Genomic DNA, 27,660 nt, shown 5'->3' on the forward strand with positions numbered 1-27,660 from the left:
AATGATGCTGGTAGGAAAGCCTTAGGTCTCCATCAATATAACTGTCAAAGGAGATAATGAATAGCTCATTTTATGCTATATTCATAAAGCTGAATAACACTACACGGTTTAGAGACAAATTTAACTTACTTAGACTTATTTTAAATAATCTTATAAAAATACTTGACTATATTTCTCATACACAAAAGCAACAATACTATTCAGAACAAGTAAACAGGTGTCTGTTTTTTACAGATTTTTTTCCCCCTTTTTTTCAAAAGATGACCGGCAAGGGGATCTTAACTCTTTTTTTTTTTTTTTTCCTTTTTTTGGGTCTTTTTTCATGACCGGTAACGGTATCGCAACCCACGGTGTTGCGCCCGTACCGCGACCGGCAACGGGATCGCAACCCTCAGTGTCACGCCCGCACCACGCTCAACCAGTGAGCGGACCGGTCTCTATATGGGATCCGAACCCTCGGCGGGAGCGCCACTGCACTCCCAAGCGCCGCACTCTACCGAGTGTGCCACCTGGCCAGCCCATGTGATCTTAACTCTTGACTTGGTGTTGTCAGCACCACACTCTCCCAAGTGAGCCAACCGGCCATCCCTATATAAGGATCTGAACTCATTGCCTTGGTGTTATCAGCACCGTACTCTCCCAAGTGAACCACAGGCAGGCCCTACAGATATCTAATTTTAACTAACACTTTTACTAATCTGAATCCCTTTAAGCTAAAATCTAATTTTTTAGGATGTGAGGCTAATACAACTTAACATGTTTATATAGATTTGTATCAAACTGAACATAAACAGAAAATTTGGATCTTTGAAAATAAAAACAAAGAATTAACTTACATAAAAGAATAAATGTAGTGTTTTGTGTTATTAAATTTTCAACTGGTTCTTCTGCTCTTTAAGAATAAAACCCTCTGGGCCGGCCCGGTGGCGCATTGGAGAGTGCCCCGCTTGGGAGCACGGCGGCGCTCAGGTTCAGATCCCATGTGGAGACCGGTTCCCGCTCACTGGCTGAGCGCGGTGCGGGCGCAACACCAAGGGTTGCGATCCCGTTACCGGTCAGTAAAAAAAGACAAAAAGGAAAAAAAAAAAAAAAAAAGAATACCACCCTCTACTCTCATTCCTTTAATGCGAACATCCTCAAACATTCAAGAAACCTACGTTACTCTAAACATTCTTTCAGTCTTTGGTGTGGTATGTAGTTTTTCAGTCTTTGAATGGTATTTAGTTTTTAGAGCTAGCATTTTGACTTTGTGTGTGTGTCTATGATCTTCTTAAGAATATCTAGTGATCTTCTAAGCTATTTTAAACTTATTCACTTCCCCACTTGACACTTCTATGGCTTGTAGATCTCTAACTAATTCTTTAATATGAGCCACAAATACATATGTCACCCTTTGATTTTAAATTGGGTATACCTGCTTTCAGAGATAAAACCTCTTTCCTTCCCTTTATGCTTATAATTATGAATTATTTACCTTTATTTCCAATTTCTGCCAGAAGGGGGAGTAATCTACCAAAGACAAGACAATTGAAATCTGTTACTATAATCTAACTTTAAGGTTTAAAGTAATGCCACTCAAATCTTCCAATTATAGGCACCCTTTTAAACTACTCTAGAGAGCATAAACCAAAGTAAAAATTTATTTCTTACGTACATTTTTCTGGTATGTCAAATAACTTCTTTTTGATACACAGTAAGATCTAAAGAGAGACTAGTAATAATAGCATTTATAATCATTAATTTCCTGTGGTGTTTTGACAGTTGCTCTAATACTGAACAAGACATGTGAACTTGTGACGTTCAAACTACTGATACATCAAGGGCAGACTGCTTTTCTATTTTGCAGTAGTGGTGTTACAAGGGAGACATGAAGCAGGTTATAAAGAAAAACAAAGTGTGCAAGTGTAGTAGGAAAAAAATAAGATAGCTAGGTAACACCTGTTATCTTACTGTGACTTTCATTTTAACTTACTTTTAATTAAATTGTGAATATTTTAAATCATGTATTCTGTAACTTTTTCTTTTTTTTTTTTTCCTTTTTGTCTTTTTTCGTGTCCGGCAACGGATCGCAACCCTCAGTGTCGCGCCCGTACCAGACCAGGACCGGCAACGGGATCGCAACCCTCGGTGTTGCGCCCGCACCTCACTCAACCAGTGAGCGGGAACCGGTCTGTATGTGGGATCCGAACCCTCAGCGGGAGCGCCGCCGCACTCCCAAGCAGTGCACTGTAGCAGTGCGCCACCGGGCCGGCCCCTATAACTTTTTCTATGCATCGATAAATGCACATAAAACTGTTGATGTTTTATAACATAAAGATACTGTATTTTTGCAACTTGCTTTTTTATTTAACTGAGAAAAATCTTCATGCTAATACATAGGAGGGTACTTATAAAGGTTGGAGGAAAAATAGCATTAAGAGATAATATGAATCCTCCCATGAACTTTTAAAGTACCCTCATATAAAAGCACATTTTAAAACTTTTAACAGATTTTGCTAAACTAACCCCCCCACTCCAGTAATACCAACTTACACACTCCCACTAACCGTTTCCCCCTACGTTCAATCATTAATTGTCACTAATCTTAGGGGCGAAAAATGGCCTTGTTTCAATCTTAATTTCCAACATGTACTGGTAATCTTTCCTTTACATTGCTTTTGTCCTGGTAAAATACATACAACAGAAAATTTAGCATTTTAACCATTTTAAGTGCATACTGCACTGACATTAAGTACACACACATTTTTTGTACAACTATTACCCCTACCCATCTCCCCAACTTTTTCATCTTCCCAAACAGAAACTCTCTACCCACTAAACAATAACTCCCCTTCCAGCCCCTGGTAACCCTATTCTTTTTTGTCTCTATGAATTTGCCCATTCTAGCTACCTTATATACATGGAATCATACCACATCTGTCCTTTTGTGCCTGGTTTTATTCCACTTAGCATAATGTTTTTAATGTTCATCCATGTTGCAGCATGTAACAGAATTTTAATTCTTTTGAAGGCTGAATAATACTGCACTGTATGTATATGTATCACATTTTATTTATCCTCTCATGTGTTGATGAATACTTAGATTGTTTCTATTGTGAATAACTGCTATGTATACTGGTGCATAAATATCTGAGTCCCTGGCTTTCAGTTCTTTTGCATATATATTTAGAAGTGAAATTGCTGGATCCTCCAGGTAATTCTGTTTAACGTTTTGAGGAACTGTCAAACTGTATTCCACTGTATTCCACAGCAGCTGCACCATTTTATGTTCTGGCCAGCAATGTACAACGGTTCCTATAGCTACATATCCTTAAAAAACACATTATCTATTTAAAAAAAAAATTTTTTTAATAGTCATCCTTATGGGTGGAAGTAGTATTTTCACTGTGGTTTTTATTTGCACTTCCCTAATTACTAATGATATTGAGCATTTTTTCATGTGCTTACTGGCCATTAGAACATTTTCTTTGGAGAAATGTCTATTCAAACCCATTTCTGAAATAGCTTTTTTGTTGTTGTTAGTTGGATTTCTTTATGTATTCTGGATATTAATCTCTTATCACATATATGATTTATAAATATTTTCTCTCATTCTATGTGTTGTTTTTTCACTCTCTTGATAGTGTCCTTTGAAGCACAAAAGTTTTCTAATATTGATGAAGTCCAATTTATCTATTTTTTCTTTTGTTTCCTGTGCTTTGGGTGTCATAACCAAGAAGTCACTGCCAAATTCAACATCATGAAATTTTTTCTGTTTTCTTCCAAGACTTTTATAGTTTTAGCTCTTAAATTTAGGTCTTTAATCCTCTTTCAGTTCATTTTTGTATATGGTCTAAGGTAACACTGGTAACCTTATACCATATACAAAAATCTTTTCTCTAATTGCCTGTTCATACTCTCTGCCCTTTTTTCTACTGAATTGTCTTTTTACATTCCTTTTATGAACTCTTTTTTTCCCCTTTTTGTCTTTTTTCGTGACCGGCAACGAATCGCAACCCTCAGTGTTGCGCCCGTACCGGACCGGGACCGGCAACGGGGTTGCAACCCTCGGTGTTGCTCCCGCACCTCGCTCAGCCAGTGAGCGGCCGGTCTGTATGTGGGATCCGAACCCTCAGCAGGAGCGCCACCGCGCTTCCCACGCAGCGCACTGTAGCAGTGCGCCACCAGGCCGGCCCTTTTATGAACTCTTAATGTATCCTGTCTGCTATATATGTTGCAAATATTTTCTCCCAATTTGGTATTTGTCTTCCAATTTTTATTGTATCTCTTTCACAGAGAAGTTTTAAATGTCTTAATGTGGTCAAATCTATCAACTTTTAAAAAGGCAAATGCATTTGGGGTCTTGATTAAGTTCGTATCTCCAAATTATAAAGATATTTTCTAATATTCCTTTTATCACAGTTGTTTCTCTTGTCCCACTGTTCAAAATGCCATCTTTACTAAGTTGACTAAACTTAATTTGTTAAACTTATTGACTAAGACTGTATTTTTCCACTAATGTATTCGGTTATTCAACAAATATCTGAGTAACTATATGGCCAATCTTTTTAATTTTTCATGAATATTTAGTAATCCTAAAAACTATTTTAAAGCAAAGCAACTAAGGACTGAAGTTGGCCCACTACAGCCAGTTAATGACATTCTATGTTAGCTACAAAAGGCTACTGCCTTAACACATACTGAAGTCTTTGGGTACATTCAAATTTCACTTACTCTACAGATACCATAGAAACACAAAAGGGAATTTTATTCCAAGCAACTAACTCACACCTTATTGGGGGCGGGGGAGTGCGGCTGGCCAGTCTGGGGATCCAAACCTGTGACCCCTTGGTGTTACCAGCACCAAGCTCTCTCAAGTGATCACACCTCATATTGATACATGACTCATCTCTCCTCTCCCTCCCATTTTGGAACCACAGCACATGACTACGTGACCATTTAGACAAGCTAATCCTCTGAGATCTAGCTCGAGGTCACTGTATAGGTCTACTTCTGTGGCTACTTTGTTTTACTTTCAAACTTACCTATGCTATTAAATCATAACTCTAAAGTACTAAATGAGAAACTTGCTGATCATGGTCATTAAGCTCTTCTGACACTGGCACCTATTTGGCCATGGCAAAGAACAGTGACCCACATCTCTTGCCTATCTGTCATTTCACAAATCTGGAAGGGGCATGGAAATTTCAGCCAATTTAGAATGGTCACTGTGGTGCCAACTCATAACAAAAAATCAGTTTTACACTTGTATTTTTTAGTATACCAGAGTTTCTCTATCACACTGTTACATGGTTTACATGGTAAAGTGATCTCACCAAAAGATGCTCAAACGTTACCCTAACAAATAAAGACCTAAATGGGGGCACCCACCCCCCTTCTTTTGCTGTACCTAACACCAGAATTGTTCTCTGCAAAAGGAAAGAGCTTTCCTTCTCCACATTTCTGTCCCTTGAGCAAGCGTGAACTTATCTTAGGTTCTTTCTATAAAATGACACACTGACATTGAACAGATCTAAATCTATTGCTTAGATGTGTATCACATATACACTCTTCTTTTTTCTCCAAATACAATTTTTAAACCATGACCACTGCAGATGCTTCCCCAACCCTCAACCCATTATCAGTCTCGCAGTTATTTATCCATCTACAACAAATGTTTACACACTGGCCTATTATTTTTCCAGCACTAGGGACAGAGTAATGGCTAAAAAAGATAAAGGTCCCACTCTTCTATTATTAAAACAGTATCTTACAACTAACATTCTTGGATATAGCTTAACTATACTGTTAACACTTAAGACCAATAGACTAACCCGATTTGAACCATCAACCCTTAATATACATTATTTAACTGTTAAGGAAAATCCAAATAAAGAACATCACTGTGCTGAAGAGAAGAGTCAACAGGAAGCTTAATTTAAATAACATAGATGTTTCCATTGAGAAAAAAAATTTCAAATTAAGGGATACTTCACCAATTTAGACTAACTGGAGAACAACCTGAAAAGATCAAAACTGTTATTTGAGGAAGTAAAACTGTCTTCAATTCACATGTAAAAGGAAATATTTGGAAAGACTGCACTATATAAACAGGCAATTCCAAGGTAATCAAGTTTCTTCCTGTAAGTTTAAAATTATTATATATAAAGTTTTGGATATAATGTTTGCGATTAACACACACGCTGTAGAACTTAAACTTGCATCTCCTCTGATATGTGAGGAATTCAGAATTACTGGAGTCCAAATTGATATAGATTTGTTATTTATATCTTTCATTACGTATGGTTTTGGGGGAAAAAACGTGGACTTTGGAGAAGCCACCTCTAACACCACATGTTTAAACTACGGCAATGTTCAGGCTCTCCATTTCTAAGACAGAGATAATAATACCTTCCCTCACAGTGTTGTATTAAGGAATAAACTAAAAAATATATAAAATTAGCACCAAATCTGGTTCACAGCTAATTTTTAATTATGTTAAGTTTGTCAGGAATGGTGCTTGAAGAATGTGTAGAGAGGGTGGAAGGTGAACAAAGTACAAAATGCAACAAAACATAATGTCCAACCCTAAACAGGATATAACCTAATTGAAAAGCGGCCAAAATTATAATGTGCTAAGTGCTATAGTAGACCCCCCCCCCCCAAATGCAAACTGTTTGATAAACAGATTGGGAGAGGTTAAGTGACACTTGGAACCCAAGGACATCAGAGTCTTAAAGAAAGAGTACTGAATTCAACAGGATAATAATGAAAGAACAAACGTGCCCTTCTACTTAGCAAGGCTCAGAACATGAAAGGTACAAGTTTGCAACAGATGACTTATATGGAATGTAAGAATGGAATGGCTGAAGATCAAGCTAGTAAGACAGACTGCTACGAGACTTTCAAGTGCTTGCTATAATCTTACTAAGAAGTATTGACTTTATCCTTTGGATAATGAGAAACTAAATTAGAGGGTTTTAAACAAGGAAATGACACAATCTAATTTAATTTTATAGTGATGCTACCATAAGTGAACAGACTAGGTAAGAAGGAAGCAGAGTAGTAATCAGAAAGTTATTTCGAGAGAGAGAACCTGAGATTCAATAATGGTAATAGCAATAGAAAAGATACACACAACTGAGATATAGGAGGAAGAGTCTAAGATTCGCCAATGTGTGGGTGGGAGAGAATGTTGAAGAACAAGAAAAAGTTGGGGGGACAGTGCTGTCAATAACTGAGAATCTAAGAATAAATTGTGGGAAAAAGGAGAAATCTGAATGCACTTTATCCAAGGAAATGCAACAAATACCAAGAGCTTATAGAATGGAAGTAGATATATGAGTATGAACTAAAGATTTTTGAGTCAAGATAGTCACAAAGAATGACAACCAAGGAAAAGAGGACATATCAAGCCAGAAAAAGAATAAAAAACACAAGAAAAAAGGCTGAACAATACTGATACTAAAGGAGCCGGAAGAGAACAGAAAATTGAATAAAAGTAGTGTCATAGAAACCAAGACAAAAATTTCAAAAAGGAGTAAAGAGCTAAAAAGTGTTTAATGTACAAAGGTGAAATGGAATCAAGATTTTAAAAAGAGCATAGAACTTTTAAGTTGACAGTGTTTTTAAGATAAATTTTTCTGTGACCAAGTAGTCAAATAAAACTACAGCAACTAAAAAACCTAAAACATCTTTTGGAAAATACAGTCATTACTGCAATAACTCAGATTTCATCTCTCAAGAGTTTTCTTTGCAAAGTAAATTCTGCAACAGGGTAAATCTGACATGTACATATAAATTTTGGTACAAACTATCTTTAAGAAATTTGACAACATCTGGAACAAGCATTAATCTGTTTGATGTATTATGCAGTGTATGATAAGAATATATGTATGGTTTAGTAATAAGTAATGCAACTGCTATAGTATAAGGAAAATACAAAAAGAATGCAGAAAAAGTGGACACCAGAAGCAAAAGAAATCCAATTCTTTGAACCCTTTGTCAGCATATTAAGTCGACGTGAAATAATGGATCAAGCATTAGGCTTAAAGACTCACCAGCATCTCCTAAATGCATAGGACATTTAGAAGTTCCTTATATACCAATGGTCTGTTAAATGATTATTTATTTATTACCTTTAACTTCCTTACTTTCTTAAAACATACTGTGAAGTTTGGGGGTTGTGAATAGTCTATGCAAATATACTTATCTCATCACATTGCTTATGCTGTGTATAACTTTCCAAGCAGTAGGTGTTACAACTTTTCTCTAACTTTTTTGAACATGCTATGGTTATTAACACTGAGCTGGATAAACACGTTTTGAGTTGCAATGTTTAACTTCTATTCCTCAGACTTAAAGTCTAATTCAGATATTCACACTCCTCATCTTGTGGCCCATAACTTAGTCCTCTAATTCAAAAACTGAAAACAATTGTTACATGTTCTGAAGACATGGTAACTTTAAAAATGTCTCTATTCATATTAAATTCTAATTAAGAGAAAATTGAGACAATTTCTAAACTAAACTATAAAGACAATTATCACAAAAACAAAAGTTTATACAAATATGAAGGAACAGTCATTTGACTTTGGCAAGTTATTTAAACCACTGCTGACTGTTTATAAAATTAAGCACTTCAGAGTCAAAGGCAAAAAACAGTTCTGAGGTTTGATAATTGTAAGTTAAAAGAAAAGGCTAAATATGGCTAACTCTAAACCTAAATCTATGCATTAACATTCTAAAAGACTAAAAAAAATTTATAATTACTTCGTCTTACGTAAGCCAAAGGAAATAATGTAATATCAGATACTCAGAAACTCTAGTTCAACGTGCAGCATCTAGTAACAATGGCATACCTTTTCTTTCTGTTTTCTGTGCAGGGACAGAAGATGTGGGTGTAGGCAGTTTTGATAAAGTAGATGCTCCATTAGCATCAAATGATTTCTTTGGCTGGTGATCAGACTGTAGCGTAAATGGACTAGAAGGAACAGTGCTTGGGGTAGCAGTTGGATGAACCACTGGTTTGATGGGGTGCTGTACTGGCGTAGAACTACTGTGAGTCTCTGCTCTTGGCAGTCTGTAGTCTCTGTCATTGTGTCTGCTTGTTTGAGACAAAATATTCTGTGGGAGCAAACTACTGGCATCACTGGAATGCTTGTCTTCCACTTTAGTTCACAGTTCGAAAAAAGAGATGTTGGAATGATGGAAGGGGGAAGAAAAAAGATTACGTTAGAATCCTGTCTTTTAACATCAGCTAGCTTACCAACATAATTGTACTTATATATCTTTTAATAAAACTGCAAGCCCAGTTAGTGTCTGCAGTTTTACCAATGGTATGTAAATTTCCAAATACTGGAAGAACAGTTTTTGTTCAACTGTAAATATTAACCTATACTCAGATTTCAAGTGGGCTACTAGTTTTTCTAGGACTCTTTAGAACCACACTGTAGTTCAAAACATTTTTTTAAAAAATCAATATATGGATTTATAACATTTTACTAAAATAAAAAAATTTTAAATGTCATAAAATAAAAAAGCGCTCCATCCTTTTAAAATATGGATCATAGTATCTAATAATTGACTGAATTATTCAGAGTGGTCGACTGCAAAGGAATATTAGTAACCTGATTTTTCTGAATGCTAAGGTAGCTAATTAGTGGACTCTAAAGCAGTTTATGTTAAGGCTTAAATGATCTCATTTTAAGATGGTTGAACTTATGAACTGTTCATTCAATAAGTAAACCAATTCATAATATTTTTAATAATACTAACAAATACCAGAGAGTTAGTAATAAAGTTATTATACATAATGATATTTGAAAACAGACGTCCTACATCCGCAGCAGTCAGAAAAATCTACTTATCACGAAGTTATATTAAAAACAGATCCTCTTTCAATTTAAAACCACGAAAATACTTTAAACTCAGCAGTAAGTACTAAAAATGGTATAAACACCATCAACAACTTAAATTCTAGCACTATGCTTCCACAAAACAGTATGAAAGAACAATTTCAACAAGTACATTAAAGTCTATATTTGTCAAAAAGTCTCTAACCTAAAATATTCCAATCAATAAAGAATTAAAGTAACCTACAAGTAGAGAAACACCCTAAGATTCAAGCACGTGATATACAATAATTGTGCCAAAGGATGCCCTCTCTGTTGAATACTGTACTGTTTTTTCCAATTCACAGCTCCTCCAATTTTAAAGACCAAGACAGCACAAAGAAGGAAGTACACTCAAACTATATGTCAGTTTTTAGGTGTCAGTACACAACTACTACAAGTTATACCACAACAAAAGATATTGGGGTACTGCCAAAATGTCAATTATATAAAAACACAAGGTCTTTTGACAGTGACTTAATATATGAAATTCAGTGTTATAAATTACACAATATACTTTATCTTAGAAAAATAAAAAATAGACTGAGCCATCACAGCAGAATACAAACATCTGTTGCATATCAATTCATCAGTAAACTCAACTTGCATGGCCATAAAACATTTAAAATTTCATCCTAGAGTTTCTTCCTGCAAAGAGGATACTACTAAGATAAAAACCTTTAGGGACAGACATAACAGGAATAATACCATGCCCAATCCTATCACTTGATTAGCTCAAATTTCTATTTCCTTCACCAAGAAAATTCCCTTTCAGTTCTGTATAGCAACAGTCAAAATGTATCAAGTAAATATACTCAGATGAAAATTAAAGATGGTACTTCTAACATTTGCAAGTTTTTTTTTTTTTTTTGAAAGATGACCGGTAAGGGGATCTTAACCCTTGACTTGGGGTTGTCAGCACCATGCCCAGCCAGTGAGCGAACCGGCCATCCCTATAGGGGACCCGAGCCCGGGGCCTTGGTGTTATCAGCGCCGCCCTCTCCCGAGTGAGCCGCCGGGCCGGCCCCTGCAAGTTTTTTTTTTTTTTTGAAAGATGACCGGTAAGGGGATCTTAACCCTTGACTTGGGGTTGTCAGCACCATGCCCAGCCAGTGAGCGAACCGGCCATCCCTATAGGGGACCCGAGCCCGGGGCCTTGGTGTTATCAGCGCCGCCCTCTCCCGAGTGAGCCGCCGGGCCGGCCCCTGCAAGTTTTTTTTTTTTTTTGAAAGATGACCGGTAAGGGGATCTTAACCCTTGACTTGGGGTTGTCAGCACCATGCCCAGCCAGTGAGCGAACCGGCCATCCCTATAGGGGACCCGAGCCCGGGGCCTTGGTGTTATCAGCGCCGCCCTCTCCCGAGTGAGCCGCCGGGCCGGCCCCTGCAAGTTTTTTTTTTTAAAGGAAGCAGCATTACAGAAACTGGGGAAGCTATAGCTACAACTTTCTATTACTCAGAACTATAGATAGAATACAGTTAAAGCAGTGACTCTATTTACACACACCCCCAGAGGATATTTTTGCTTGCCATGACTGGAGCTGAGAGGAGATATGCTACTGGGTAGAAGCCAGGTATGCTGCTCAATAAACTACAACACAAGACAGCGTCACATCAACAAATTACCTGACCCAAAATGTCATTAGTGCTACTGTTGAGAAACCCCAAGTGAGGTTTCTCTTAAACACAGAGCAATCACCCTATAAACCGGATTAGATATGATAAAAATAATCTAGTAGCAGTTAATACCAAGTTTTTTTATCCATATAATTTTCAATATCAAGTTGTAAAGAACATTTGCTAAAATATCTTAATACTACATTGCAAAAAAAATCCCCCCCAAAACATCTCTCTAAAATCTATTTTCCTACTTTACCTCTTTACATGTAAAAACCTTCCCAATCCTTCCCCTGTCCCACTCCCCGCACTTGTCTTATTGGTAGTTAAGAACAAACTTTAAGCCTTACCCCACACAAACACCAATACAATGGATGCATGGGAAAACTCTGCCAACATTTTTTACAGACAAAGTTAAACACTTAAATGACTTACTGACTCTATTACTACCACACCAAGTACAGCTCAGGTGACCAATTAAAAAAAAAAAAAGGGCAACATAATCCAAGGTCCTTTCTCAAACATTGCTTAAAAACTAAAAAAAACAAAAAGTATGATACATGACTACATTTCAACATAGGTACAGACCCACTGACTCATCACTTGCACATCAAGGAATTTAGCTTAAGGTAGCAATCAGATAAGTGGACAGGTATGAATCATAATCTTGCTTATGGTAGGAAAAGGCTGAAAACCAACCAGAACCCACCGATAGGGAACTATTTACAAATAAAGCTATAGCCAAAGAATGGAATACTATGTATGCAGTCAATATAACAAATGTAGAATTACAAACTGATGTGGAAACACATCCCTGAAATATTATTGAACAAAAGAACAGGTTAAGAACAGTTAGATATAATCCCATTTTTGGTGTAAAATACATATACATGCAATTTCTATACATATTTATATGTACATAGAAAAAAAGCATGCCCCAAAATGTACCTGAGTCAGGAGATTAAAAAACTTTGCCTCTCTAATTTTTAAATAATAATCATGCCTTACTTTTGAAATGATGCAGAAAAAAACCAAAAAAACTAATCTTCAAAAGAAAAAGATATGGATAGATAATTAAAAAACACAAAAATAATATTTTCACTTCCCATAAATCTTTCTACCAGTTCTCTCATTTCCCCCTTAATTTACTCTACCTCAAGGGAAGAGTGACTTAAACGGTAGGTTATTTTGGAAAGAATAAAATAGAAACACTAGGGTTGGTTCTTTTTTTCACTTTGGAAATCATCAGCCACTAAGTGCAGAGGCCTGGCCCAATCTGGTGCTACCTAATTCTGGGAGGGATCTGGTTAGCAGGCACACAACACTGCCTACTTCAGCTTAAATCTTTATTTACTAAAAAAAGTTATTTTTGCATCGTTCTGTCACTCTTCCATTATGCTCTTCTCCCTCCTCAGTTTGTTCAGGAAGCCTACAGGCTGGGTGCTATTTATTTACTTCAAGAGAAGAAAACCTTTGCCTCATTTTTAATTGTTTGCCAGACCTTACAGGTACTTAAGATATAAAGTGAAAGGGAACTAGAAGCCAAGTCATCTTGTGTCTCAAATACAATAACCTTTAATTTCATAACTTAATAGTTTAAATCTTTGTTTTCTATGGACTATGTAAAATTTCACTAATAGACTACTAAAAAATTTAATGTTCCAAAGAACATATAAAACATTCGGTCCCGGTGGCGCACTGGATAGTGCGCCGCTTGGGAAGTGCGGAGGCGCTCCCGCCCGAGGGTTCTGATCCCACATACAGACCAGTTCCTGCTCACTGGCTGAGCGAGGCGCGGGAGCAACACCGAGGGTTGCGATCCCGTTGCCGGTCCCCGGTCCGGTACGGGGGCAACACTGAGGGTTGCGATCCGTTGCTGGACACGGAAAAAAAAAGACAAAAAAAAAAAAAAACATTCGGTCTAGGGCCGGCCCGGTGGCGCACTGCATTAGTGCGCCGCTTAGGAAGCGCGGCGGCGCTCCCGCCGAGGGTTCGGATCCCACATACAGACCGGTTCCCGCTCACTGGCTGAGCGAGGTGTGGGAGCAACACCGAGGGTTGCGATCCCGTTGCCGGTCCCAGTCCGGTACGGGCGCGACACTGAGGGTTGCGATCCGTTGCCGGACACGAAAAAAAGACAAAAAGGAAAAAATAAAATAAAATAAAATAAAACATTCGGTCCTCCGGAACTATGTTACTGTTTAATCTTAAATAATTTTTCACATCAAGAAATCAATATCCCTTGCTGAGACCAAATACAACCCATACTTTTTGTTTTGAGTTACAGAAGCAGTATGCAAATACTTAAGTCTAAGAATTCCCAAAACACATAATCTTAAAAGTCTTCCCAAAATTTCAATATTTAATCAAGAACCCAAGAATTCTATATGGTATTTAAATTTTATTTGGGCAAGGAAAGTCACTGGGAATACCTTTAGCAAAGCTTAAAATTTAGAGAATGAATTAAAAAAACAAATGTATCATGTTAACCAAACTGTCTCACTTGCATAAAATTTGGCCTCAAAAGAACATTAAGGTATGCCCACAGTTTGATTTACAGATGAAGAGCACCTTAGAAGTTTTCTAGTAGGTATTTTAACAATTTTCTGGAAATTCAGTACAAATTATACTGATCTATGATCATGGTGAAATTAGTTTCCAAATATAAGGATAAATAAGGTTCTCAATGATAAAATTAAAAAACAGGTAGATACTTCCATGTCACTATTTGTGTGTGGCTATTATGCAATTATTAGACTAAAACCCAGTGACTTTTAGGTTGAACCTAACAGAACACAATTTGGGGCCGGGGGAAGAGGAAGCTCCTGTTTAAAAAAAAAAGCCAAAAAGCCAAACTAAAACATGAAATTTTACTGTTTCCAATTCAACTGCATTATAGCCATCATGGGTAGGGAGAAATACATACGTGTGCTATTATAGCCATCATGGGTAGGGAGAAATACATACGTGTGCTATTTCACTATGCATCCTTTCTCCTTTCAGAAAACAAAATGGTAGAGGTTGGAGAGACAGATCCAACATAAAAGAAACCCTACATGTTTCTATATATTTTAATTTACACATGTAAGATGGCGATGCACACAGATTTGTAAAGTAAATAAATACTAGGAATGAATCACACATTATACTGTTTCAAAGAAAAAAAAAATTAATACTTACTTCCACTGGCAAACCCACTAGTAGCTGTTGCTTGCATCACCTCTCTTCTGTAATCTCTATCTTTTGGGAAGCTATTAATTGCCATCTTATTTGCTTCTTTTTGTCTCTGTTCTCTGAAAGTAAAAAACAGATAAACCCATAAAAAATACATCAACAGCTCTGCCCAAATACTCAACAAAATAATATATGTAAAATGAAAGAATTGAACATGGTCATCATATAGTTTAACTGGTGTGGGAGATGGGACATAGCAAACAGAACCCCAACGTTTCTCACTGATGGCAAAACTATACCAGTTATTTATACCGCCATCCCTACAACCAAATTCTGCAATATTAATCCTACATATGTGAAAAAAATAGTATTGTCCTATAAAAATTATAAAAACTATTACAAATTATAAGGAATATGCATAAATGCAGAATACAAGTACTTTCTTAAATATGCTGAATGTTCACAAGGCCTTCATGGACAGTTGCCTATCTGTCCTTGATTTTTTCTTTTAGAAAAAAATTACAAAAAATACAGACAATTGGCCAATCACTGCAATTAAAAAGGGGAGTGATGGATGTCACTACAGAAATCTAAAATTAGAGTGTTTAATGCCATAAGATGTTAAACTGTAGACTCAAGAATGAGAAATACTGTTTAATGAGATTTTAAAAAGTACCTTTCAAGCCACTCTTTTGGTTTTTCCCACTGTGAAACTTCTGTTCGACAATTGTAGTAGTATTTTTTCCCAGAAGAGCTAATATGCTCAGACCAGTCATCTGCAGAATCATAAGGCTTAAAAATACATTTTTAAAAATTAGAAAATGCTAATGCTATTTAATCACTTGATATGAAATCTCAAGAAAAGTGTCAATTGTTTTCAAAGCATACATATGGGAAAAGACAAGACAAAGGTACACTGATCTAGAAGGTAATTATGTGCATAATTACATATAGTTTAGAAGAGCTTAGTCTATGAAAACCTTAGAGGATAACAATAGAAAACTCTATAAAAGATCAAAATTAAACAAATTAAAAAATAAATATTAGTTTATTAGGCACAGGGAGAAAAATGTGAAATTAACATCTTGACTTTAGAAAGCAATTACAAAAGCTCCCGTTATCATTTTAATCGCTGAAATCCAGTAACAAGGTGGGGTCAGAAAGTCACTCTCAACTGATTGATATGATAGCATGAGATCATCAATGCTAAACTCTAAGGCACAATAATAATCAGATAGAGTATAAAAGAAAACAACCTGCCTGTATTTACTTTTATTGTTTAAAAAAAGGCAACAAAAAATTTAAAAATGTAAACAGCAAGCTAATTAAAAGCTATGAATTTGTTTCACCTTCAAAATCTATGAGTTGGGTCAAGTATTAACTAGAACCTTGTCTCATACAACATACAGAATCAGCAGTATCATTCATTTTCACATAACTTAAACTTGTCTTTCAAAATTCTCAGATACAGTTTCTTGCTTGTATTTTATAGGCCATGTAAAATCATAATGAAATTAGAAAAAATCTGAATGGTCCAGTTTCCAGGGAACTGGTCTCAAAAAGTGAAAAGTTTAAGTGCCTGCACTGGTCCTAGGATACCTGGGAGAACCTCAGGTATTCTTCTAGTTGAATTCATTAACTATTTTTTTCAAAGGAATTTCAGATTAAAATGAAATAATGTTATGCCACTATCCCTCTGGGTTCACTACAGTGTAGAGTGACAAAGCTTGAGAAAATGAATTCTTATTCACTGCCTTGCCTCCATCCAACTTTAATTTTACCAATCAGGAAACAGAGAACTTGTAAGTTGTCCATACGTCATAAAACTCATTAGTGGCCTAACGAAGGACCAAAACTCGTTTCCAAATGCCCATTATTTCCACTAAATCTACCACCAATTCTGAAAGTGCCCAAACAATTTTGAGGGCAGTTGGAGAAATACTGCCAAATGCCATATGTTTATACTCTCAGGTTCACATCTCAAAATAATGAAGGTACTAGACATCAGCCCCGTGCCTCTAAACTTCTGAAAGGAGTGGAGAGTTAATTCTCAGTCCCTCTAGCTTCTAAAAGCCACAACCAAGCTTTAGAAACCCAATCACAAAAAGACAAAGTTCTCCTCCTCCACCTACCCCTCCCTATACCTAAATTATTAAGCAAAATGACCCCTTCTACAGATGTTACCTAGAAGACTTGGTTGCTTGCCAAGTGGTTATATAGGATTACTGGGTTTATCAGAGAGGAATAATGAGATTCGAGGCTCGTGGACAGAGAACAGTGGAGTATATCAGTGTAGTCTAGACCAGTGCTCTTCAAAATGATGGTTTGCAAACTGTTACCTATTACTGGAGGAGATAAGGAGTTTCGACCAGAGTATATGAACACACAGCTTCTTTCACCAAAAGTCTTACTTTAAGGGAAAATAATTCAGCTGAACTAAACAGTGCATTTAACAACAGTTAATTTACATTCCAGCACAACCTCCAGAACAGTTAAAAGTTCATAGACCAAAATCTCTGAAAAAAGAGCACTGGCCTACTATGCTACACCGATTTTGCCTACTAAATCCTAGGTTAGTACAAGTTAATGACTTACTTAACGAAATATGTTCCAGGGTACAGCATTATAACAACATAACAATAGCTTCTGCTTATCTTCTCTACCCCTCCCTCTTCCATTCTCAAGTAGTTAAAGAAAAAAAGAAAACCCTTCAAGTAATGGAAAAAATTTTTAAATGCTGATGTGCAACAACAGGTGGGAAATTTCTTGATTTTACAAAAATAACTAAAATTGACAACTAAACAAACAAAAGGACTGCAAACATTTTCAGTTTTCTAAATTAAGCCTCAGATGGTTGTCAACATATGCTCAAAAGCAGTTATCCAGGAAACTTTGGGGAACTCTGAGATCCTTTCACAGAATCAAAACTATTTTTATAATAATACTAAGATGATATTGTCTTCTTCCTCCACATTCTATCACAAGTTTACCCAGAGACTACACAGAACATCTGATATCACAAGAAATTGAATGCAAAAGCAGATATGAAATTCTGTTGTCTTCTATCATGTCAGGTGTTAAAAGAGATATTTAATGTCTATTTTTTTTAGAAAAAGTTATTTTATAAAAATATGTTAAATGTTAACATGTAATGGTTTTATGATTGTTGTTTTAAATAAGTTATGTATTTTTTAATTCCTAAGTTTTAATATGGTAAATGCTGAAGATAAAGTGCACAAAAACAAATGCTCTCAATTTTCTTGAAAAACAATTATATGCGAATGACTGCTCTAAAACAACAGCACAAAACTGTTACTATGGCACCTATCTGGTCTCTCCTTGAATTCAAAATGTCTTTTAGATATCTTAGGTGAATGTTGCTTTTCTTTTCTTAAAAGAGCATCTCCCTTTCCACTCCCCTAAACACCCTCACACTACTACTCCTCTAATACTACAGGAAAAGAAACAGTTAATCCTAGAATTAACTTATGAATTGTTAATAAAGAATAGTTCATTAGATAACTATACCAAAGATGGCATTTCCTATAACAAAGAATTTTATGAAATCCTAAGAGTTCTTTGATATATTTCTACTTTTTATTAATTAAATAGAATACCTTCAGGCAAGAATGGTTACAGAAAATAGATCTTTGGAGACTCAGAAGCTCTGAAATATGCAGAGGATACTTAGTTGCTAACACCAGGAGCTGGTATATGAATACAAAGGCATGTAGAACTGAATTTAAAGCACTTCCCAGCAAATCAAATTTGGCTTAGGATACTTAGAAGGAAAGATCCCAATTACAGTGTCTTTAAATAGCTATGAACATTTTTTTTCCTAAATGAAGAAATTCAGAGCACTTTCTTAAAAAAAAAAAAAAAACCCCAAATATATATAACTAAAACAGTCTACATGTCTATAATGATATTTATTGGGAAGGGGGCATTCAACAAACTTTTCCTAAATATTTGCCATGAGCCAGGCTCTGTTAAACACACCCCAATAAATGTTTGTCACAGGATATACCAAGGAACTACATGCTAGTGTCCTAATACTAAAAAAAAAAAAAAAAAAAAAAAAAGATAATTTCAGCTTGACTTTCAACAGTTAACTTGATTTTAAAAACCCACTCACAGAGCCAATTGTCTGTGTAGAAAACTCTAAATAACACTGCTAATGATTTTCAAAGAGATTTAAAACATGACAATCTCGAAGAAAATAAAGACACTGATATTTTTTATGTTATTGCGTATTTGAAGTTGGGATCTAATGATGTGTTAACCAAGGCTACCTAATATTTATCTGTTCATCTCTTCTTTATGAAAATAATAGATGAAAGGTAATTTCATGGTTTAATAATCACTGAAACACTTCCATTAGAAGTGTTTTTTAAAACAAAAAAAATATCAGTTGACAAATAACCTTCAGAAATATTCAAAAGCCAACTTCTCACAGTTTGTAAGTGCTATCTGTGTCCTGCCCACTGGGGACATTATAATGGAAAAGACCACCACTTGGAGATTAATTATGTATGTAGAGTTGAAAGGGGGAACCCCAATTCCAAAAACACAACATTTAATCCATTCAGGTAATAGTTTTCAGCTTCAACTCACATAGTTTAATTCCCTGACCTCCTGATGATTTGGATCTTTCAAATTTACCTGAACTTTCAAATTTACCTATTATTATTCTGTTCTGTTTTCATGAGGTTAATTCATTTCTTGAAAATCCAAATAATCAAAATTTGCTGTTGGTGAATAAGAAATTTTTTTTAAAACACCAAAATAATGTCCACATAAGCTGCTTCTGTTCTAACAGCAGGCAAATACTAAATCTGAATTGTCAGTGGCCAATGAAACTTCAGAAAGTTAGTGTGTTACTATGTAAATTAATGGGCCATTTTCCAAGAAAATAGGGAGATTCATTCTAAAACCCAGAGTATATGTCTCATTGAAAATGACTCATCACAAGTTCGATGATAGCATCTGTAAAGGTTTATCAAGCTGCTGTCTCAGCCTCAATCCCATCCTTCTCAAGTCTGTTCTGTGACGCCAGGGCTGGGACAATGTAAAAAATGCTCTGTTTAGCCAGCTGGCTTCCTGTTAGAAGTATTAGAAGACAACTGAAAAGACAGGAGAAAGGAGAAGCCTAGCAGCCACAGTTGCTTCCAGTTTCCAGCTTTCTGTTACTCCACTACTCTACCACCAGAAAGAAGTAGCTTCACTGTACCTTCAGAGGTACTATCATCGCTCTGTGGGGCTCTTCATCTAAGCTATCAAGTTTTGATAACCCAACTTCTTCATTTTGTTTCAAGGCCCTAAAGAGTGATTACTATACAGGGTACTTCAAAGTCTATGGAAAAATATAATCAAAAGATAATACAAATCTTTCCATTAACTTTTCAAATTACCCTTCTATGTGTTACCTCAGGGGTCCTTCTTTGTTTTTTCAGTCTGCAATATCTACTTAAACAATCCAGTGTATTAAATTCTGTATTAAAATAACTAGTATGATTTGCTTTTCTAATTGGACCCTGACTAATATTTAAAACTATTCTCAATTTATTTTTAACTATGGATGTCCCAATTTCCTATGGAAATGTACTGTCCACACTGCTTCAACAAGCAACAAAAACTAATAAAACCCAAACGTCTTTCAATGACAAGGTTTGATGATCACCCAAATATCCAAGGCAAAATCTGTTGGATTCAACCTGTATCTTCAATGGCCTTCTAATTGTTCTTTCCTTCCACTAATGTATTTTTTATACTGCTACCTTGGACGATTTTTTATTTTAATTGCAAATATGGTGTTACTTGACTGATTATAGCCTTCAACAATTCTCCACTTGGGGCTGCCCAGTTAGCTCAGCTGATTAGAGTGTAGCCCTCTAACACTAAGGTCACGGGTTCAGATCCCTATACTGGCCAGGTGCCAAAAAGTTTTCTTAAAAGTTCTCCATTGCCTTTATATATAATTCATAATCCCTGGCAAGATATACAACTTTTTACAATTTGACTCCCACTTAACTCTGTAACCTCAGCTCTTGCCATTTTTCCACACTATCAAAATCCTTGCAGTTCTCCAAACATACTATGCTATGCTATTTCTCTGAATGCTACACAAAGTCCAGACCTCTTCAGCTGACTTAAGTTATATCCAACCTGTTGGGAAGCATTAATTACACTTTAATATCTACTTCATCCAAGCTAGGGTCCCTGTCTTGAATGCTCCCCAAAGCAACTTTAATATGTACTGTGTTAAATGTTTGCTCTTCTGTCTCCACCACAGGTCCGAATGTTCCTTTAAGATGTGCCACATTCTTAGTTCTATACATCTACAACCTAGCATACACCCAGTAAATTAAAATCTTATTAATTTTTTGCTGAATGAATGCCTAAGAAATTCCATTTGAACTAGTGACTTAGAAATACTAAAAAATGAGTAACAGTTACTTCATTAACCTACTCTTTTGAAAATATTTAAAATTCCTCATTGGGTTTCATGCCCTTTAATGACAGGGACCTTTATATCCCTGGTGTCTGGTAGAGTGGATAGTACACTGTAGATACTCAATAGGTATACGCTATGAAGAAGTTCATATATTATGGAAAGAAAGTAAGCCTAGGTTAAATCACTTTTAACTATGTAAGTTTTGGTCTGAAGTTCTTTACACTCAGATATCACAAAGATAAAATTTTGCTTTGTACAGGAATGCTGATGAAATCAAACCAAGATGGTTATCTTCTGACAATCAGTTCCACTAATAAAATTGTCTCATTAGTTTAAAATAAGGTAATTATAGTATCAAATTCATTAAGAAAAGATCAACTTTGATTAAAACATTTTAGAAAAGATAAAAAACTTAGATTTAACACGACTTGCTATGGGAATTTTTTTGCAATAAATTCCAAAAACAAAAATTGGGCAAGTTTATAATACTTACTGCTTCTGAAGTTTTGCTTGGATTATTGCTTGGATTAGAAGAATGTGAATTTGAACTATGAAGAGCACTGTGGTTGTGTGAATTTTCTTGTGGAGAGTAACTGGTCCCTTAAAAAAAAAAAAAGAGCAAAGTGAATTACAAGTAAATTGTATTTCATGTTTAATTTAAACTGGTTTCTATCATACAAGAGATCATTGTATATTCCTAAATCACTATTATCAATATGTTTTTGCAATTACATTTCCATTTCTTAAATAGTTCCCCCAACTTGCTTTTAATAGTCTTGCCAATTTCTCAACACAGCATCAAGTTTCAAAATGTTGAGAATATAAGCGAAAGGACCTGCTTTCAACAAGATAGTGAAAATGACTTCAAGAGTCTCCTCCTTACAGGACCAACTGTACCTAAAAATTGCTAAAGAGTAACTCTTGAGTCTTATGAATAATCTACACATCTCAAAGACCATCAGGGATGATAGTTTCTTTGTTTTAAGAAAAGCCAAGGTTTAACAATCCAGACTTGTAAAAAACATTTGATTCATGATACAAAAAGGTTCACCATAAAAGCCTAATGTTTGTGTGTCCATTTCATTCCACATACTTAGTGATTTTCAGCAACAAGATAACATAATCCAACTACTATCTTTAAAAAAAAAAAAAAAAAACTGTTTTAAGAAAAGCCAAGGTTTAACAATCCAGACTTGTAAAAAACATTTGATTCATGATACAAAAAGGTTCAACCATAAAAGCCTAATGTTTGTGTGTCCATTTCATTCCACATACTTAGCGATTTTCAGCAACAAGATAACATAATCCAACTACTATCTTTAAAAAAAAAAAAAAAAAAGCTGGTAATGATATGAAGTAAAATAAACAGAAAGTGGGGAGAGCAATTTAAATGATCCACTGGTCCAGGAATTACAACTCAGAATCAGAGTGGGTAAGAGTAGAAATGAGTAAAAATTAACTATTTTAATCAAGAAGAAAAACTAAATGCGTAAGAGGAAAGGTGAACAGAGACAGATGATGACTATAAGGTTTTAGATATCCAAGTAGAAATGGTCAGATATATGTAGAACTTTGAATTCAGGAGAAAGGGAATAAGTAGATGTGAATTTGGAAGTCTTACATTAGAATTAAAAGGTAGGAAATTAACTTTGCCTTGCATGTAATAAACAAGCCTTATGAGCTCACAGTGGCCAAGATTTAACCTGGGATAAGGGTCTACTTACAAGGAAAGCTACAAGCAGATTTAAAGACCAAAGAAAGTTAATGATGTCACAAAGGATAAAAGAAGATTACTTAAATACAATGGTTACTTAAGGACAATGTAGTGGTACTATATAGGAAACTTCCCTAGAAGCTTGATGCTTGATATGCCTGATTTCTTCATCTACTTGTTTTATCTTCTTGTATGGTATCTACGTGAAACCCCCTAAAATCTTTTTTTCTAAACACATTAGATAATAAATCAATCTTTCAATAAATACTGTTAAGAATGAACACAATCAAGAAGAAACCAATCAAAAAGCTCACTGTGCAGAAAAATTAACAGAGCACACCTGACACTGCTATCTTTAGAAACTGCTTGTACAGTTGATCCTTGTCAGGCCTGTGGGAACCTAGATTTCACAAAAGGTTCCCTGACACAAGTTGCTCATTGTGTCTAAGCTGTTTGTGCATACAATATGGTTGGTGCTGAACACTCTCTTTTCTACTGGAGTCTGAAATTTTGGTACATGCTAGGCAGAGGGCACCCATGTAACTAGCCAAATCTAATAAAAGCCTTGGACACTAAATCTCTAATGAGCTTCCCTGGTAGAAAATATTTCATAGTTGTCGTCACAGTTTGTTGCCGGAGGAATGAAATGCATCCTGTGTGACTCCACTGGGAGAGGACTCCTTGAAGCTTACACCTGGATCCCTCCAGACTTCGCCCCATTTGCATTTTTCCTTTGCTGATTTTGCTTTGTACACTTTCACTGTAGTAAACCACAGCCATGATAATAACTATATGTAGGGTCCTGTGTTAATCTGGGGGTGGTCTTAGGATCCCAAAACACTCAGTAACAAGGAAAAATTAATACTCAATAATACTGTTGTTTTTTAAAAAATCTTAGATCTATTCTGAAATTTCCACCTTTCAGACATTACTAATAAATTTTTTTTTAAAAAATCAAGTCTACAGTTGAATACAAATAAACAGAACTAGTAATGTGGACTACTAGAATACCATATCTATATGCTATCAATAGAGTTGAGATTTCCATGGAAATTTCCATAAATATGTCAACAATACAGGAGGAAAGGCCAATCTTATTGACTGAAATGAACCCTAGAGTAATCCTTTAAGCAGCTTGGGTTAGATGCCCTACTCTGACATTTATCTGCATACATTCTTGAACAAAATGGTGTATGCTTAAATCTACAAAATAAAAGTACCATAATAAAGATGTGTTAAAAAGACATGATGGGTAGAGTACTTTATGAACATAAGGTACATTATGGATGAGGTCTATTTACCTCTTACGAGGTTAAGATCCAGGAATTCACTCCACCATAGTGGCTATTCCTAAAATCAATAAAAACTCAAATACAGACAAGCATTCCAACTGATTAAGCTCTTACCTCTGAAGAAATGGTATGTCTTCCACCAGCCTGACATAGTTATCAATTAGCTTTTAGGTCTAGTATATATGTTTTCAGAGGGCATGGCAAATCAAAAACTATAAGCTTCAAAGCACACCAGCCTAAGACTTTAAAGAAAAAACTGAATAAGCTGTTAAAAAGGAACTCATTTTCAGAGTCAGAGACCAGATTCCACATTCTATGGAATAGATTTCTCTAGACTGCTTAGCAAAAACAAAAACAACTTAAAAAAATTTTTTTAAAGGTGAGGAGGAAGATTAAGACAAAGATATTTCAGTAGAAGACTAAAAATAAACTATATAAAACATATGAAATGGAGATGTAACAACATAAATGGATGCTAGTTTCAGACTAGAGTTGAAGGGCTAGCTGGGTGCATGTTTTTAACACAGCTGCAGCCAAACATACAAGTATTATCTACAGCTATTTTTGCTCTTCTAAGTGGGAAAGAAACTGTATGTGCGACAAGACAAATATTTCTATCTATCTAGCACTTTAAGAAAAAGTTTGCTGACCCCTGGACTAGACAAGATTAACATAAGAATTTATGTATTATACTAATATACAAGAGACTAACCTTTTACCTGACAAAATCTTCAATACTTAAAAGGCAGAATATTCCCTATTTGGCATCCTCTAAAACTTCAGAAGCTAGATCTTAAGGGTGAGGAGGCTATAAACTACAGTCTGACAAAGTCAGGGCCCTACAAAAGTACTGAGAAACCAGCAAAAAATGTAGCAAAACATAGCTGACTCAGCAAGAAATGAGCATCAAGCAATGAATATTAGAGAGAAAGTAGAAGGATATACAATTCTATACGATTTAATGAGACTGAGAAATGTAACTAGCTTTTCAAAAGGTGAAACAACAGTCTTTACCCAGGAGCAAAATACAACATTGGTGTTCTTATTCAGAACATGACAACCACCAGAATTCACTACCAGATCTTCAGACTTAGAAGTCTTAGTGCCTTCTGCAACTAATTGGAAGAAATAGGTATACCTGTGTACTTAAGTAGGACTGAAAAAAGTTCAGCAGTGGATCTCAAATTTTAGTATCCTAAAAAATGTAGATTTCAGACCTGAGTTTTTAATAAGCACTCTCAAGATGGTTCTGTGTGATCAGTATCTAGGCCACAGTTTGTGAAACATTGGTTTACAAAGCTAAATGACAGTGGACACTCAAAAAATCTCCTTTGAAAAGATGGCAATATGCTAATATACACAGTCGATCATATTTTTCACTCAGATAGGTCTCCTCATAAGCTTTTTCCAGTGCCTTCTTCCTATGTTACTCTCTAAATGTTGTACTGACTTTCATTGTCTTTGGCCCTCCTCTCATCACTCCAAACCAGAGGCAACAAGCATTAAAAAATAATGGGATTTCATCAAGAAAGCTACATATCTGTAATGAGTATTTTTGCATAATATGATAAACGTTTTCCTTGAAAAACCTTGAATTCTGCAAAACTGCACACTAAAAATGCAAGTCTTATGGAAAAAATAAAGTAGGAGCAAACCACCCATAATTTATGTAACTTTATAACCAGAGCAACTAACAAAAACATGAATAGCATAACACAGGCAAGAAGCTCAGCATGGTAACAGATGGTTTAAGAGGATATTAAAAATGCAAAAAACATTAGAATAGAAATGCAGCTTGCTAAGACTGAATACTGAGATGGATGTGCAGTTCTGAGCGTTGAGACTATAGTTAAAACGGACTCGAGAAAAGGCAACTTCCCACAGCCAACCAGCCATGCAAGGCAAGGGGAGCAGACTTGAATTTTCTTCAGGGTTCGTGCCTGTGCAGCAGCAGGTTGAGGGCCTTTTCCTTTCTATTTGAAGGTTATAACCCTACTCCTGATACTGATTCTCCTTTCCTGGAAAAAAATTTCACACATGAACCAACACAACTTCAGCTTATACTGATGTCATCCTGCAACCTACCAATTACACATCAGCTAACTTGTGGTGAAAAGCAAAACCTGTAGCTAACCAGACTGTGTCTCTTGGAAGAGGCAGGAATGGATCAGAAGATGTGTAAACAACGGGCTTGCATTTGACAATCAACTATAGGAGTTACTTCCTCTAGATCTGTGCTATCCAATGATAGCTACTAGACACACACAACTATTGAGCACTTGAAACATGGCTGGTCTGAATTAATTGCTGTATGTGTAAAATATATAACTAGAATCAAAGACTTATTACAAATATAATGCAAAATATCACAATATTTTTTATATCAACACAGTGAAATTTTTTTGATATACTTGGTTAAACGGTATGCATAATTAAAATTAATTCCAGATGTTGGCTACTAGAAAACTTAAAATTATATAAGTAGCTCACTGGACAGAACTGCTCTAAATAAATGTAGCACTGACATTTACTGGAAGGGGACCAGGGATGCCTACCGGGTATAGGACATTTCCCAAAAAACTATCTAATGTCTGAAAATTTTGCTTATATTAAGCTGTCTAGAACCTGATTCTGTACAACACAGCATGCTAAATATAACTGCTATGCAAATTATACTGTACAGCACTTAATTTTGTTTGAAACTTTTACCAAGATGTTCACCACTTTGAAAAACCTCATCCCTGAAAATAATGCCATAATACATCTTGCACTTGTATCTGTCACCAACAAATGATATCAAGGAGATTTCTGTGTTAACAAAGTTGGGCCAAACAATAAAGTGGCAGAGATAAATGAAAGATAAGGCTCTCACTTTATTAATTTCTTTAATAAAGCTTGTTTTTAAAATAGTACTGCCATACTTTAAGTTTATCCTAAATGTATATGTTAAATACCTTTAGCACAGCGATACAGCTAAATTTGTGAAAATCACATATAACATTTTTTCCTTTGGAGCTACCCATATCGTTCCTACTTTTGCATGTGTAGGCAGCATATATAATGGGGATTTTACAAAATACATTTAAAAAGAGAGGAGTCAGGCACATGCAAAAGACTGAAGTTGAGTTAAATCCTCTCCTCACACCCTATGCAAAATAAATTCAAAATGAATCACAGACCTACATGTAAGAGCTACGACTATAAAACTCTTAGATGAAAATATAGCATAAACCTTCACTAAAAGTACAAGTGACAAAAGAAAAAAACAGACTGGACTTAGTCAAAACTAAAAACTTTTGTGTTTCAAAGGACATCATCAAAAGCTGAGATGACAATACATAGAATGAAAGAACATGTTTGCAAATCATATCTGATAAAACTTTTATTTAGTTCTCTTAGTAAGAACTCTTACAATTCAATAAAAAGATAAATAATCCAATTAAGGGCCGGCCCGGTGGCGCACTGGATAGTGCGCCGCTTGGGAAGCGCGGCAGCACTCCCGCCCGAGGGTTCGGATCCCACATACAGACCAGTTCCC

At 35.6% G+C, this 27,660-nt stretch overlaps 1 protein-coding gene across 7 annotated transcripts in view; it reads right to left on the reverse strand.

Moving 5' to 3' along the window:
* Positions 1-27,660, reverse strand: part of WAC (WW domain containing adaptor with coiled-coil) — an 80,464-nt gene that overhangs the window by 14,341 nt on the left and 38,463 nt on the right. For 5 of the 7 annotated variants that reach the window (XM_008573990.1, XM_008573989.1, XM_008573992.1 and 2 more), the window contains 4 exons: positions 21,610-21,716; positions 15,339-15,454; positions 14,669-14,781; positions 8,841-9,149 (listed from right to left, as the gene is read on the reverse strand). In XM_008573990.1, coding sequence (XP_008572212.1) covers positions 8,841-9,149; positions 14,669-14,781; positions 15,339-15,454; positions 21,610-21,716 — 645 coding nt within the window. The remainder of the gene's footprint in view (positions 1-8,840; positions 9,150-14,668; positions 14,782-15,338; positions 15,455-21,609; positions 21,717-27,660) is intronic. The other 2 variants (XM_008573994.1, XM_008573993.1) reach the window with 1 other exon arrangement.

The sequence above is a fragment of the Galeopterus variegatus genome, unplaced genomic scaffold (genome assembly GCF_000696425.1).
Source record: "Galeopterus variegatus unplaced genomic scaffold, G_variegatus-3.0.2 Scaffold981, whole genome shotgun sequence".
Lineage (NCBI taxonomy): Eukaryota > Metazoa > Chordata > Mammalia > Dermoptera > Cynocephalidae > Galeopterus > Galeopterus variegatus.